We start from the raw sequence: 16,979 nt of genomic DNA on the forward strand, positions 1-16,979 counted from the left end.
AATGCTAAGCAACATAAGCCTCAGTTGAAAATACTTCAACTTTTGGAACATTTTCATCATTGTCATCTGATATCAACATTTTTTCACATCAATGGCTGACGGACATACTGAGGAGAAACCATTTTTTCACACTCTTTTTTAATGGGTACAACGTCTAGGTCTAGATCTGCCGCTAATGCTACAACATGATTTCTGTATAACTTTACAGTAGTTTTATCCATTGTTTATTTGTTATATATTTCATGAGACCATAACATGGCTTTATTTGATTGGAGCATCCTGATCTCCCAACTGTGTGTGAAGTGGGCAGGGCTTACAAAACGTATAGATATTCCTTTAAGTTTCACTTTCATTTAGTTAAACGTCAGGACTGGTATGCCTTGTCGGTGAGTAGTTGAATAGTCAGTGAATATGTTCCAGACAATAATTAATGTTAACTTATAGTTGTTAATTTCGAGTTGTGTTTGTGCTTTTGTTGCAGGTTTACAACCTATCTATCTATCTATCTATCTATCTATCTATCTATCTATCTATCTATCTATCTATCTATCTATCTAACTATCTAACTAATTAGCTATTTATTAAGAGTCTTATAACTTCTAGCCACCGAGTGTCGGTAGGCACGTGTGTGTTATTGTGTGAAATAAACGGAAAAAGAAGGAGACTCGAGTTGTCCGCCGTATCATTTCTGACAACCCTTCCAGAGGGGAGTTTACTAACCTACAGCAGGTAGATTAATAAAATCTGGACAATTTCTGTAAACTGTTTTTACATTTTTTCTGTGAAATTTCATTGAATATAAGCAACAACACGGAGCATAAAATAGGGCGTTTCAAAACAGAGTCACTAGTCACTACTAAGGGAATGGAAAGTGCTGCAGGATAATTCAAGTATCCTAGCAACAGTAAGTCCTCTTGAAAAGTGCTCTGAAACTTGGTTCGTGGGTGCTTCCAGTGCAAAAAAAAATTAGTGGACACAGGCCCTTGTGGGCAGTGTAGCATCCTACACTAAGGATCAAAAAATTCAAGATACATTGTTCATTGCTAGTTTACATCCTGACTACCAGGTTATTTTTTCATGTATCACAGGTCATCAAGTGTGGTATTACTTTGCTGGAGTATCCTATTTAACATTTTCAAGTGTAATTTCTGAAAATTTGAGTGTATGTGATATCAAAGTTCAGAGTGTCATTAACTTAAAAAATACCGTCAGACAAGGCCTTCGTAACAGCTCAAAAAAATATAATTTTGATTTCATTTTGATTGGCATTTCCCTGGCTACAAAATAAAAAAGGGTGATGTTGCAATCAGTGTAATGGAGCCCTTAACAATAGGATTCAGTTATCTAGTACAGAGGAGTATGTCGGGGCCCCAACCCCCAACATCCAAATTATCAGTTCAACCTTCTCTCATAATTTGATTCATAAAATGCCTTGGAGTCCATAATACTTTTGAGGTTAACAGTTGGTCTCAGCATATGTCACTATTTGTTGTCAAAGCTTGATTGTAATGATAAAGTGCAAGGCTTAAATTCTCAATTTTTTTAGCTGATTGAATGTAAGTCTCAATCTTCAACTACAGCCAGGATTATTGCCCTACTAATAACCTCTTCATGTGTGGGAGGATGTGTCAGGACTTTGATCTATTAATTATTGGTATGCTGTTATAAAAAAAAAAACATCTGAACATAACCACGTGTAATAATTGAGTGCTGAGTTGAGTTCACCCATAAAAAATAGCACTGTAATAATTACCCCTTTTCAACCAACTCTTCACAAGCCTGGTCTCTACTTCTGTCTCACTCACAGTGTTGATTACAGAAAAGCTGACTGTAGGTAAAATGGTGTCAGATTATGACTCAGACTTTTAGCATTAGTTGTGAACTAGTGAAAAACTGTTGGTGAGTGCTAAAGACATGCATGGCAAGTGTGAACACTTTCAAAAGTAACCCAACAGTTTCTATACTTTGGGTGTAACTGTGTGGCAGTCACAGATAATGAAGTATCACCACATTCAAATATGACAAACTAGTATAGAAAGATGTAAAAGTCCATTAGATTATGGTCCTAGATTTTGCTGGGGCGTGTGTGACCTGAGACAATGAACTAAGAAATATTGATTATTTGTGGCAACTAAAATCCAATCATTGCATTAAGTACATAAAAAAGTCTAGAGGCAGACCCTGGTTCATTGTTCACTTAAATTGTGTGATGTAGAAGAAAAAAAGGGACTTATATTTTGGAGGCATCTTGTGTTTAGTAGTAGATCTTTTACACTAGATAATATTTACACAATGCATGAACTTGTATAGTCAATGAGGGGAAATATGGTAGATACTGCTCTTTAAAGAAAATAACTAATTGAGGGTTTTCACTGGACATAATGTAGCGGACTCAACACTAAAAGCAAAGAATATTCATATGTTTTAAAACAGGTTGGCATGCATCACTGCATGAGTGGTCTTTCACAAGGGGCCACAGATGAGTCACAGAGATCACTTAAGCATGCAGAGTGCAAGAAACACTCATAAAAAATCCTGCAGTCACTGGTACACTTTACAACAGTCTTGAGGATCAAGGGATTGATGCCTGTTGCCACGGAATCCATTAAACCAACGAGGAGACAGTAAAACAACTGAGATGATGAAAAAGTTTCATTTGGACACTGCGCTCAAGGGCAGATTCACAGTGGTCAGGGGTGGCCATGGCCCCCACTGAAATCTGATTGGCCACCCCAAAACCCTAAAACATGATTAGCTTTATGTTTTAATTGTCAGAGGTGGGACCTACAATTTGTGCTCTGTGCTGGCAGCTCTCTTTGAGAAGAAAGTGTTTATCTATAGACAGGAATATATGACATTTTATTCAAATTTTTAAGTGTTAGTCAACTTCGATTTAAACAGAGACAATAAGTGTTTATATATGCTGTTCATTCATACATACAGACATTTCTCAGGCTACCTTGCAAAAGGCAAGGTGGCCCCAGTTAGGCCTATCCAGTCAACAATGTGTGGCTCCACCATTGACTGTAATGTAAACAAACACAACATATTTAATGTAGACCTACTGTTGGACAAAACAGAAGGCTGCATATTTCACATTGGTTAACCACTTAATAATCATGGTTTCACCCTGATATGTAATTTCCCTTCTGACTTAACTGCTACTGCTAGTAAAAGTAGTCAAATCCCAATATTCAAGACAGTACCCTTCTGCACAATCATCTTTGTTTAAGCATAATCATTAAGGCCTGTTTGTACCTCTGTGAGAGACCTGAGCTGCTCATTCCTGCAGTAATTAGACCACATCAGCCTGGCATAGGGCCCAGAGAGACACAGGTTGCATAATACAACTTCTATTCTGTGCTAAATCAACAATATCCTCAATGATCTGCTTTGTATAAACTGCTATGCAGTCCAAGGTTCTTATCCTGTTGGAGATATTATAGAGGAAGCGACCAAACACTTGTAGTGCATCTGAGACAATAAATGATTCTGCAGACAACAGCTTCACTTGACTGTTTCCTGCAAGACCTCTCCTCTCTGAAGACAGGAAAGCAATATATGTGGTTATTAGAGGAGGAAGGGACTAAAGGCAGAAGTGCTTCTGGGGTTTATCTCAGATGAACCACCCAACTAGTCTGCAGTGTCTCTGACAGCAACACTGGTTTGGACCGACAACAGATAGTTGGGGCAGGGAGCTGGTTCTACAAAGGTTGTCATGGTTCAAGGTTTTAAGAACTTTAATACAGAAGATCAGAATCAAATATAACCCAGTCAAACAATAGCTGAAGGCAAATGTCACTCTTTTGTTCTTGTTTTTTTTTCATTTGTATATTTTTATATTTAACATTTTTGCTTTTGTTACCTTACAAGGGACTGTGGATGTAAAGTTGCATTCATGCAAACTCTCACAAGTTTGCATCTTGTATTTTATACTGATAGTAATTAACCAAATCGAATCCAGTCCAATCCAATCACTTTATTTAATATCAAACTTTAAAAAACTTTAAGTTTGCCAACGTTCTGCACAGTGAATGAAAAGCAGAAATAAACACAAAAAGACTTTAAATATTAAACGAAGCAAATAAAACACAAAGAACACCTAAAAATACAACAATGCTTGGAAAAAAAAACAGAAAAATGCAGGAAAACTACAATTTTTTTTACTGAAAACTATAGTAAAAATGTATGGTAGTATATAAATATATAAAAGTAGAGTATGAATTAAAACTAAATAGACAGATGGGACCACACAACTCGGATGTTGGGGTAAAATTAAAGGAATAAAACTAAGTTTTAAGCTTTTAAAATTTAGTTTTATCTAAGTTTTTCCCCATGTCACATATGTTAAAAGTTGGTTAATCAAGTCATCTTATGGGGAGGGGGGGATTGTCTCAAAATCTGGGGGACACTACCATCACTGCCAGCGTGATCACCCATGGTTTTCAGCGTGGTCTGAGGTACAAGGAGAAACAGCTAATCAGCACATCAAAGACCTCAAGGGGTATTTGCAAGAAGTGGGAGATTTAATGAGGTACTATTTCATCTTAACTTTAAAAAAAAAAAAAAAGAATAAAATCTTGAAATGAATCCTAAAAACAAACATGGAATGACTGGAGGGAGGCCAGGATGGGGGTAATGTTCTCTCGTTTATGAGTGCCTGTTGAAAGGGAGCAGCAGTATTTTGGACTAACTGTAGGCGTGCAAGGGTGGCCTGGTCAACGCCAACCTAAAGTGCATCACAGTAGATCAAATGGATAAAGACAAAAGCTGTGGAGCTGAAAATGATTAAAAGATAAAATGAATGTTATCTTGGATAAAAAGGAGAGAATAAAATGACAGGGTTTATCTAAAATCACTGTCCATCTAGACGTCAAGGTTAGTGACCGTAGCTTTAACACAGTGGTTTCCTAACTGTTTCTGCAGGGCCCCTCTTTGGTAGATGAAGACATTTTCAACCCCTCCTAACCATACACATCAATCCATAAACATTTGTGGTTTTACTGCTGGTAAACACACTATCAAACATAATGAAGCTTTAATGTTAATAACTTCTGAATTTCCATGATAATAGGTTCAGTTAAGACCAGATGTAGTCAGTATTTAGCTTTTAGATAGAAAGACATAAACATTTTAACAACAATGAGCCACTAAATGTCTTTTATCTCAGCATGGTTCTGTTGAATTACAAGTTGACATTTGAACAAATCCTTCAGTGAAAAATAAAAACAGCTGTCGCCTCCCAGCTTCATACTAGACAAAAGGTTCAACATCCAAACAACACTGTGTGACAATTACACCACAACAATCTAGAGAAGAGTTACTATAAAGTACTGTTACAATGCTTTCTCTGCTGACTGCTGCAGGGTATATTCTGCTGAACTCAATGCACTGTCTGAAAGTGTGTAGGTGTGTGTGTGTGTTTCTATATTTCAAATGAAGATCAGTTGAGATACAAAGCTCCTGCATCCTGATGTCTCAGCGTGTGCACACAGAAGAGATGAGTGAGAGTGTGATTCTGTGGAGGGTGCTTGTGTTTACATTATGAGGAAATGTTGAACATACCTCAGCAGTGACAGTATAAGGGCCTGAATGTGGACATGGATAGTCTGGCCCTGTGCCTTTATATTGTCCACTAAGAAGGATTATCTTTGTACAACTGTGACCCTTTCTAACAGCTAAGGAGCCTCCTAGGCTAAGAGGGCCTGAAGAGTGTTTGCTCTAGGACATGTAGAGGACTCAAATTTGAAGTTCCCAAGGAGGTCTTGAGAAGAAATAATTATATGCTAGCATATTTAACCAGTGTTTGTTTCTCTGTGTTTGTAGATGTTTAAAGAAGGTATAACCTGCTTTGTGTTAGGTTTTCCACCACACTTCTCAGAGGGTTATCAAAGACAAGTTCAAGTTTTGAGATAAAGACCCCCTTCTATGGATACAGGATTGGATTAAAAAGCTCACATGAATAAAGCTCTTTGCAGCAGACTTTTGCTATTCTGCAACTACAAAAATTGTCCTCCAGATAAATCAAGAAACAATGAAGACAATGCAATTTTTACAACCTTTGAAGGTACATTTCTTCACATGACCTCACTGTAGTCCTGACTTGTCTTCAAAGATATAAATTATGAAGCACACATGTTTATAAAGGACTTTCTTATCTCATCTTATCTTATCAAGTGTGTACACAATGGAGATATCCTAACAAGTATACTTACAAAAGCTAGTGTTGATTATTAAAAAATATTCTTTGTGTTAATGAGTCAATCCCATTAGAGGCCAATAATGAAACAAACAACTCCATATCTACAAATGTCTACATCCAGGTACAAATAACGGCTTTAGATTCTTGCCTATAGCTCATTTTTTATCAAGACTGTACAGGGGTTTAAACTTTGTTATACTTTACCGTTTAAATCAAATACAGGCTCAAAGGAATGCTCAATTAAGGCCTAGTGGCTTTAGGGACAGGTGGGTTCAAGGGATGTGCATGTTTAGTTAACTTAAGGATTAATTGTCATTAACCTACTCAGTAAGCACCAAATAACTTGTCTGTTAAATGAATTAGTAATATTTCTTGTGATCTAGAGCTGAAATTATGGTCACATATAATGACTTGTCTTGGCGCATATAATGCTGTAATGCAGCAGCCTGCTACTAGTCAGGGCTGTCGCTCTGACAGTATGATAGTAATGGCTACTGTCATAATGCTATATTACTCTACTACTTGCATGTAAAAAAGCACAGTTGACAGATATCATCTTGTATGATGACAGTGCCATCTGTGCAATATGTGCCATCTGTTTGGCAGTAAATGCCAAAGCAAGGTCTGGCAGAAAATATAGATAAAGTAGTATGTAGACTGTGTCTGGTCTTGACCAGAGCAACGCACAGGCATGTGGAAATTAACATACAATGACGGCTGAAGGCTGGTGGTGCTAGCTCTGCTAATGTTAGTCGCTCTGTGGACCAATTTGGAGTGTAGCAGTGGGAATTAAATTATGCTCAGTTCTGACTATTTTCAGGGTGTTTTATTATGTTTTGACTAGTCAGTTAGTTTAAATTTTAATTCCAATTTAACAACTTGGAAATTAGTGGTGTTGGAACATGCCTTGAGAGAATACTACTTGGTGCTGCTATATGTCACCTAAGCTAATGGAGTCACTATAATTAGTTTGTTGGTACCTTCCAGAGAATTGTTATCCAAATATTGGACATAAGGCTAAAAGTGCGGTTAATTGTACTAAAAGGCTGTCCATCTTTTTGTTGAGTAATTCTAGAATAATATGTTACAACTAATTTGTTATATTTGTAGCAGCCTGAGCATGGAAGTTGGGGTTGCTTTGACTTGAAAAGACAGAATGCTTACGTTTAAAGTCTTGTAAGTAAACCCAGCACCACCACATATAGAATCTTGTGCTGTGGGAACGTTGTCTCACTGGCTAACTGGACAGCTAATGAATTAGTCTTGAGCACTGACTTGATACTCAACTCAACTTTATTTATATAGCACCTTTCAAACATATAAACATGCAGCCCAAAGTGCTTCAGAGAATAACAGAGAGACAGAAAACAACAGCAATGGTAAAATTATAAAAGGCAGGATTGTAAATAAAATACTTAAAAATAAAATAAAGTCAACACAGTAAAATTAATAAAATAAGTAACAGTGGAAAGAAAAGTTAAAAATAAGGTAGTGTTAACAAAATCAGATGAATACAAGAAAAAAATTGTTAAATAAATAATTAAATAAGATAAATAAATGTTAAAGCAATGATTAAAATAATAATGGTTAAAATAATAATAATGCAGTCCAGGGCTAAAAATAAATTACTCCAAATTAAAAGCTAGATAAAAAAGGTAAGTCTTAAGTTTACTTTTAAAAACACCCAGAGAGCTCAAAACAGAAAGCTCAATCAATGTTCACTTTTGACTGAATAAGAAGTTGTGACAAACACAAGCTCATCAAGTTACTAGTTATATTGCAGAGGCTTTATTTACTTATTTCATACAGTCTTTGGTTTTAATTCCCATCCTAGGTCAAGGCTGGAGTCAGAATTTCCTATAAAGCAACCACAAGTATGTTTTCATCAGACCCTCCCTGATATTTAGAAGACACATAAGTTTAAACATCTCCACTTGGAGTATCACATTTTTCTCTAAGTTTTCTAGAGGGGATGCAACGTTTAACTGGTTTCAGTATTAATCACACAAAATGTAACTCTTATTTAATCGAGAGGCTGTGCTACACCGAGTGTTTCTATGAAACGAACACAAAGTGACACTTGTGGCGCACCAGCTTAATGTGCTGTGCTTATCCAGAAACACGAAGGCTAAGCTACATTAGCATAACTCTGGTAGAGGGACATTTTGCATCCACAGAAGAAATGACTGAAGTGCTATGGGGCTCTTCGGGTACAAAAGGTTGTAGCTAGTTAAAGCTAAAGGGTCAAACCATAGACTGTATAAAATATGGATGTAGTATCCGTGACGTCAACCATCTGTTTCTGAAGAGCTGTTTTGAGGCCAATCGTCGTCGGCAGCCATATTGCGGCTGTGGAGCCAGTGTGACGTAAAGAGGCGGAGTTTGAGCCTCCTAGCCAACAGCTGCAGTGTTCCCGCAGTCAGCTGTGCCTCTCATTGGACGACTCGTAATCTCAATAGCTTCGAAATTGCCGCGTTACAAAAAAATTCACCCCCCATACAGTGTGTGCCGATGGAGAAATGAGCTATCCAGACTACACTCGTCTTTTGTACCAGGCTGTAACCATGTTTATTTCTGCTGTAATGATCAGCTTTTTCCCATTCATGTGTATGTGACTTCGGGTACTTCCAGAGCCAATCCTCAAGCGGATCCTCGATGAACTGCAGTTTTTAGCCTCATTGGACTCATAATTGTAGACCGGAGGTTGCAGCTTGGGTCAAACACATCAAACCAAGCACTACATGACCAAGTAAAGGTAATACATAATGTCTGAGTGATATTACGCTACTGACAAGTTACTTAATGAAACATTGAGTTGGTAGGGAAATGCATTTAAATATTCATTCAGTTACAATCTATGGCATAGTAGCTCAGTCGGGCTTTCAGTGCAAAGTAAACAAAAAGCAACACAGCAGCAAAGCTCAATGAAGTCTGTGGGTCAGAAAATTGTCTTCTAAAGGCCTCCGGTCAGTGACCATCTAACATAATGTCCTCTCGTCCGTGTGGAGTAAACACCAGGCAATATAGGTTAAATTGCCTGGTGTAAAACATTAAGATAACATCATTAACTTTTACACCTACAGCACTATTTGTTATATGTTCTCAATTTCTTACTAGATTTTTTTTCTACTCTTCAAACAAACCAAAATCATTATTGACATGATTTTCCTACTGGTTTTATTCATGAGTAATTTAAAATTAATCAATGTTTTTCCTGTCTCTCATCAGCTGTCATATCCATTAAAAGGAAAAATGTCCAAAAACAAAACTTTAAAATTAAATAAACAAATAACTAACTGGTGCATCCCTCATTTGTAGTCTCCAAGTCCAGGCTGACAGCCTGACAGCTTTGTCCAGGAACATTTTTGGTTACGCTCAATAAAGCTGCTTAAAAACCACAGAAAATCTGCACTTGCCAGGTCCATTAGTATAGATGCTGAAAAGTCAAGACGTTTTCCCTATGCCAAGCTGTTATGTAGCAACAGGTTTATTGTCTCTATAATTATCCCTTTCGATACGATCCTCTAGTGTCATTATTCTAACCCTTCTGCCTTCTGGTAGATAAGGATGCCACCCTCAGTGACATAAAGGCCTCTTTAGATCATGACCAGCTGACATGGTTAAGGAGTTACCAAAGCCACTTAAACAGCACTCACAGTGAAGGATCGTGTGTGCTTTATAAAGTTGTATGAAATTTAAAAAATAGATCTTTGTAACAAACAGCTTAGCCACACTTCCATGTGCCTTTGTGACACAGATATCCAGAAAACGTAAATGGAAATAAAGGCCAGGTCAAATATGTGACCACATGTCTACAACATCCAACAATCATTTTAAATTTGGCATGCAGATAAAGTGTCCTGGGTTGTATTTAGAACAAGACTTTTCTTTTGAGTGCTCTGATCTTGTGATGAGTTTTCTAAGTGCGTCAAGGAAAAAACAAAGTGTGGGAGGATTGAAGATTAAAAAAGGCAGAGTGATTAACAGTAGTCTTCTTGTATGAGCAACAGGCAACTCCTACACTAATATGGTGTGTTTGATGGTAAAAATACAACATATTTAAAACATATCAAACAGTTTGGATACATGAATTCCTGGTCATTGGGCAAATCATATGTGTTTGAGAGATGCCACTACATCAGATAACCTATCAAATGTAGGTCCTGTTTATGGCAAAGACAGACAAACACTACGAATTAAACAGCAAAATACTGTTTATCCTTGGATGACCGGTCATCATGGATGGATGGATGAAAATTTACAGATGTCACCTATTCCATCCTCTCTCACCATGTCAATTACATTAAAGAGAGATGCGTTGAAACACAAAAAGCAACAAACACTAGTGTGTCTAATCTTTCATGTTGCTACAGATGGAGAGGCATCTGTCTGCAGTTTTGTGTTTGTCCTGGTAACAGCGATTGTCTCTTGGGGGGAGATAGCTTGTCCTTGAACAGCTAAGACCCACTGATGGGATGAGTGGTGGGAGCACCACTCAGATAGAAGACTTCTACTGTCTATATACAGAGCAATCTTTTTTGTTCTCTTGAGACATCACCCTAAATGCAAAGTGTTAGTATGTGTGTGAGGAATAATAACTATAGAGCTGAAATTACGGTCTAAATTTAGTTTCTTAAGATCACAAAGGCCAACTGATTTGACAGCTCTGCAGCCATGAAATAATGCAAAAAAACACATGACACTTCACATACATGGTAGACAGTATTTCTTGTTGTTATTAAGAGAAACCCAATATATATGCACCAATGAGCGAGCACTTGGCAACAGAGGACAGAAATAAACTCCTTAACAGGCAGAAACCTAAAACAGGATCAGACACATTGTTCAAGCCCATTTTTACACAACCTGAAAGCCAAGACTAATGAGCAGAAAAGAGAGAAACAGAGGGAGCAACGTTGATAAATACAAATATACAGATAAACAATCAGACATACTGACGTACATTACTGTCTCAATAAACTTTTGGTTCAGTAGTGACCAAAAAGAAAGTTTTATATGTATATACAACAACCTGTAAGATATACTTCACAAGACTTCAATCCGCTCATTACAACTCTGTACAACGTTGGCCCAGGCTTCTCCCCAGAGATATAAACCTCCAGCCTGAGAACAGAGGGTCATGAATTCTACTTCCTGTATGGGAGCTAATAATAGCGAGTTCACCCAAAGAGACATGTCAAGGCTTCTTTTCTCTTTAAAGCAGCATTTCAAGTCTGTTGTTTTCCAACAATCCACACCAGAGCTCCTTCCATCTCTTTCTCTCTCTCTCTCATTTTCCTCTGCCTCCACAGACAAGCAAGAACACACGTATTAACACACACATGGAAGTACACACTCTATCTCTCTCTCTCCATTAAAATTGTCAAAGGCAGCCCTCTTTGAAGTCCTGTGGGCAGAGATATTGTGGTTGTCACCAAAGAAACACAGCATAACACACTCGGCAGAGCCTCTCTCAGTATAAACAGACAGCAGTTAGAGTGATGATGTCAGGCCTCAGGAGTCCACTCTCTGCTTCTTACCTCTGAACTTTTTGGGAGGGTTGTTGAGGTCCCCCGCATCAGGCTGGACCACACAGCGGTCATCCACCAATCTACAGACACAAAAATACACACACAACACCATTAGGTATAGGACACACACCTGCAATAACCCATCAATCTGTGTATTTTATTTGTTGTATCATAAGAACATTATGTATTCTTCTATGATCACTGGTGGTGCAGTCAGCTGCCAGGCTTTTATGATGATGAAGTAGGGCTAGAATAAGACAAGATATCTTTGTTAGTTGTCCTGGAGCTGACACAAAGCCAATGAAAGTACCCATACAATGGTGAGTTCAAAACATGTTGTTGAACTAATAATCATTAAAGATAGGAAAAGAAGAAGTTGAACAGGTTTTACAGGTTAGATATACAATGCAATTTTGTTGATTTCAACAAACAACCAAAGCACTATTCTCTGTGTAAGTGTACGGTCTACTTGGGAATTTGTCAGCACTTTAGGTGGAAACCTTTGTCAGAGTTCACAGGGTAAGATCAAGACTCAATAGACAGAAGTAAAGAGGAGAAACTTGTGTGCAAACTGAAGAGCAGGAGAAATTGTGGTGGTGGTGGTGCAATTGTTTAACAACCAACCAAGAAAACCACATGCTGTCACTATCCGGACATGGTAACAACAGTACCTTTAGATCTTTGGGAATCTGAGGATACCAGCAACTTACAGACTGCTGCAATCTGGATCACTCACCTAGTCACTCCCAGTCTTACTGAGTGCTGCTGATTTTTTACAGAATTTCTTCAATATGCAAAAGTAAAACCAGAGAAGCCGAATGGAAGTGTGTCTCTGAAGCAAAGTTCGGCTCCCATTGTTTTTTTTAGTGCATAATGACACAACCTATGGTACACACAAATTGTTAACCTCACTAATTCAATTAGCTGTCAAAGGGAAAGGGGAAGACTGGGATTAAATAAAAAAAACTCTGCTGCCATTCCTGTGTCTGCCAGATAATCTTGGGCACTAAGTGCTTAATATTGTGTTAAACTCAGATGAAAAATTTCCAAGTTTACAATAATGGCCCTTTTCTACTACACAGTTCCAGCCCTACTAGACTTGACTCGACTCTACTCAGTTCAGGTACCTTTTCCACCAGCCCGAGTACCCACTCACAGTGGGTGGGGTCGTCATAACACAGCTGCGCGAAACTGCTGCCACATCATTTTGAACGCGACACAAACACAACAATCACAAACAATGGAGGACATGGAGGCAAAGGTGTACTTGCTGCTCGGTCTGTGGCTGTTTTGTCGCAGGCCGAGCGAGAGGGGAAAGCAAAAGAGTACTGATGTCGTTTTTTAAAAATGGCGGGTTTGATTCCTGTGTTGGGCGTCGCGCTCATGACTCTTCGGTGACGACATTCTCTGACCAATCAGTGGCCGACAGTACGTCGACATCACCTTTTAGTATTAGCTCTTTTGCTTGGAACCAGAGCAGAGCAGGTACGAAAAACTGGTATCTGACACAAGGTACCGCGCCCGTGGAAACGCAACACAAACCGAGTAGAGTTGAGTCAAGTCGAGTAGAGTAGGGCTAAGACAGGCTGGTGGAAAAGGGCCCTAAGTCAGTGATTATCACACCATAGGCATGATTAGACGGGGAACACTCATCCGAGAATAGTGCAAAAACAAATTAGTTCTCTGACCACAAAGTATAGGGCTGGCAAATTTTCAAATATAGCATACACTTACAATGAGAATGGTGCTTTGATGTGAGTTTGCTAAAATGAGCCAAGTAACTTGGTAGAGCTGATCCGTCTGCAGCAGTCCATAACCTAGCTTGTGTTCAGTATTCTGGTTGGTTTCTTAACAAAGAGTATCCCCTGTGTTATACACTTACTATTGACAAGTACCTCATACAGCCCCACTTCAAAAACCTGAACTATCCCTTTAAATACTTGATTCAGATTGGTCAAAATCTCATAACAAGTCCAGCACATTTCACCTCTGCCTGTTGACAATGTGGCAAAAATTAGGGATGCACCAATCCGATCCTGGTATCGGATATCGGCTAGATCGGACTCAAAAAGCTAAATCGGATATCAGTGACAAAGGACCGATATATAGTGCCGATCCATATGGCAGATCTATTCATCTCAGTTCTATGCTTTTCTGTGTTTACAATATCTATTGGTTATGAAGATTACACATTTATAATCTCTTGAATAATGATACTGTCAGTTTAAAAATGTTTACTGTATTTTGGTTTTCATAGTCAGAAAAGCCTGAAGTTGCCAAAACATGATTCTATCCTCACATTAAGGAATGGGGATTGTTAAATCTATACCGGGATCGGATAGGCTAGTATCGGTATCGGCAGATATCAAAGTCCAGGTATCCATATTGGTATCGGGACCTAAAAAGTAGGATCGGTGCATCCCTAGCAAAAATGTGAAGTTTTGTCTCAGATTGGTCCCGAGAGTCAGGAAATGACAATCAGCAGAACTGAGTTGTTGATCATGACAATCTAATTTGAATCTTAAGTGGTAGTAATAAAGCAACAATGTTAAAAGTTGTGACACACGTAGCTCATGTTTACAGGGGTGTCAACTATAAAGCTCTGAGAAGAAGGAGAGTTAGAGGACTGAAATATCAACATTAATATCCCTTCAGAATTTCAGTTCACCTGGTCTAATATGACCTTCAAAGGAAATGTTCACTTCAATCTGAATTATAACAGATAACCTGAAAAATGTTTTAACCTAAAGTGAATTAGAGCATTCAGTTTAAGGTTAATTAATCTTGTAAGTAGGCTGATAAGGATCTGTTGCAATGGAAGTGTTACTGACCATTAAATCTGAGCTGTATACATAAGTCATTTTCAAATCAATAAATCAATATTTTGTCATCTTGTTTATGAATTTAGTTGGTAATCAGATATAAGCAGGATAATGGATAGTGAGCAGGTGGTTATGCAAATTTCAGTCTTCTCAGGATGAGTCCTGCTCACCCTTTTGAAATTTTAATTCACATAACTCACTATACATTATCCCTTATTTCATAAAAATTGATCAAGTGATGATCAAAATTGGTCTTGTTCAATAGAGATGTATTGTTTTTAGAGTTTTGCTTGGGTATCTGAGTTATGGTATGCATCTCTTTCATCCCTGAGGGTTAGTGTGTGTAAACTGGTTTAGTGCAGGTGTTACAGGCAAACCGAAGAATTACCGGAAAAAGCTCCTGCCTGTTTCCTATTCTTATGTAGAGCCCTCACATTTTTGTCTCCCACTCTGCACAGTAATGAAATCATTCTGGATTACATGACCTGTGGGCAGACTGGACTTTTTGGTGACATATTTAGCTTTTACTAGCTTAGAATAACACTTGTCTGGATGTGGGCCAAATCCCACATCCATTTCGTCCTTTTCCAGGGGAATGTGTGCAGTTGTCCAAACATACCAGTCTGCTCATCCAGTCTATACACCTTGAAGAAAAAAGGCTGCAGACTCAAAATAAGAAAGAAAAAAACCTCTGTAAGTGTTAGATATAAATTATACAGCATATGTGTGCAGTTATCGGTATGTTCCTGTGCTGTCCCTGCAGGAGTGGTCAGTCATTAACACAAGTTTAGTAGTTACACATTCGTACTAACAGGACAGGTCCTACTTAACTGTACAGAGCAGCATTTTTAACATTGTTGACCTTTGAATTGCTAATGAATCCCTCTTTCCTTTTAGCAAACAAGAGCAGAGAATGCTGATCAGTTGGAGCAACTGTAATGCCTAAAGAGTTCTCTCTCTCTCTCTGCTCAGTGTTCTCAGTTCAGTTTCTTCCTCCAGAGAGGATCTGGAGAAGGCTGCTGAGTTGGTGGTTGTGCGTGGAGAATGTGGCTAAAAGCCAAAACTGTCATGACAGTTTAGTGAATACATGCGCTCGTATGTGTATGTGAGTGCGTGTATGTGAGTGCGTGTGTGTGTGTGTGTGTGTGTGTGTGTGTGTGTGTGTGTGTGTGTGTGTGTGTGTGTGTGTGTGTGTGTGTATGTGGGAAGCAATGGAACTCGAGAAAAGGCCACAATATCTCCACAGTGACTCAGTCTTTGCTCATGAAAAATGGAATGACCTGCAGCAGAGGGGGAGGTCCTGGACAGTGATATCACTGACAGCATTACTACTGCTGCTGAACACAATATGCTGCTCCTTCCTTATATTATCTAGCATTAATGCAGGCTCTTTTGAATTGCCATGTTTACATACAGAACAGAGGTCAGAAACTTTGATAGTGATACTGAGGCCCACTGTATCCATGCACCAGGTCATTCTGCAACATCAACATATAGACTGCATGATCATTTTACTCCTAGAAAATGAGCTCTTAATGTGCTCCAAGTCTGAGGTTCAACTGATGGAGAAAAAAAACACAATATGGCTCAGACTATGTGGGGGAGCATGTTGCTTGTAAACAGTTGTTTCTCATTGTTTCTCCCCCTTACTTTACCCTCCACACACACACACACACACACACACACACACACAGTATCATTACTGTGCAACATACCGCCTCTACATTTCCTTTTTCTCTGAGCACTATCAGTGTTGGGGTCAACCATGGCCACAGAGTGACCACATCAAAAGGCCTCCAACTGTTCTCATGGCTTTATGCTGTGAGATAAACTGCTACAGATTACATTCATTTGTCTCTCCTTCAGTAGTCTAAATGTGTCACTTGTGACACATTATACATTCTAAAGCCAAAAACTTTCTCTAAAACACAACTTGCTAATGTCTTTTAATTGATGTTGCCTTTGCTAGTTTGACTTCCTCCTTTCCAAATCATTTCAGGCTTGCAGTAAAATAAAATAAAAATGTGAAGCAAGCTAACAGAGACAATATGAGGTGGATGGACGTACCCCAAGGTGCTGATGAAACCATTGGTGGATCCTTCTGCATACAGGGAGCAGATGTCACCAATGTGCAGGAAGCTGGACATCTTGTCCGACATGTTGGACACACAGAGGGAACACCTACAGCAGAGGAAAGGGTTACAGGTGGGTATACTTCACTATTTTCTCTACATTATTTTCCCTATACCACACAGTTACATGGACAAAAGATGAAAGTAGAAGCATCCATATTTTAGATTACGCCATGTTAATATTTAATGTTTAACATCCATTTAGCTCCTGCAAGCCTGTGCAAAACCACTGAAGGACTTAATTAAATTGGGAGTCATCTGTTCATGACTCCCTGTTCATGACTCTGTTCAT

General features: G+C 38.5%; 1 protein-coding gene across 1 annotated transcript in view; it reads right to left on the bottom strand.

Annotated features, from left to right (window-relative positions):
- The window catches only part of LOC117810213 (inositol 1,4,5-trisphosphate receptor type 1-like), an 83,672-nt gene that overhangs the window by 64,668 nt on the left and 2,025 nt on the right, over positions 1-16,979 (bottom strand). Inside the window, exons 2-3 of the mRNA XM_034679914.1 lie at positions 16,623-16,736; positions 11,743-11,813 (exon numbers count right to left, since the gene is read on the bottom strand). Coding sequence (XP_034535805.1) covers positions 11,743-11,813; positions 16,623-16,714 — 163 coding nt within the window. The 5' untranslated portion in view covers positions 16,715-16,736. The remainder of the gene's footprint in view (positions 1-11,742; positions 11,814-16,622; positions 16,737-16,979) is intronic.

Source organism: Notolabrus celidotus, chromosome 1 (assembly GCF_009762535.1).
Source record: "Notolabrus celidotus isolate fNotCel1 chromosome 1, fNotCel1.pri, whole genome shotgun sequence".
Taxonomy (NCBI): Eukaryota; Metazoa; Chordata; class Actinopteri; order Labriformes; family Labridae; genus Notolabrus; species Notolabrus celidotus.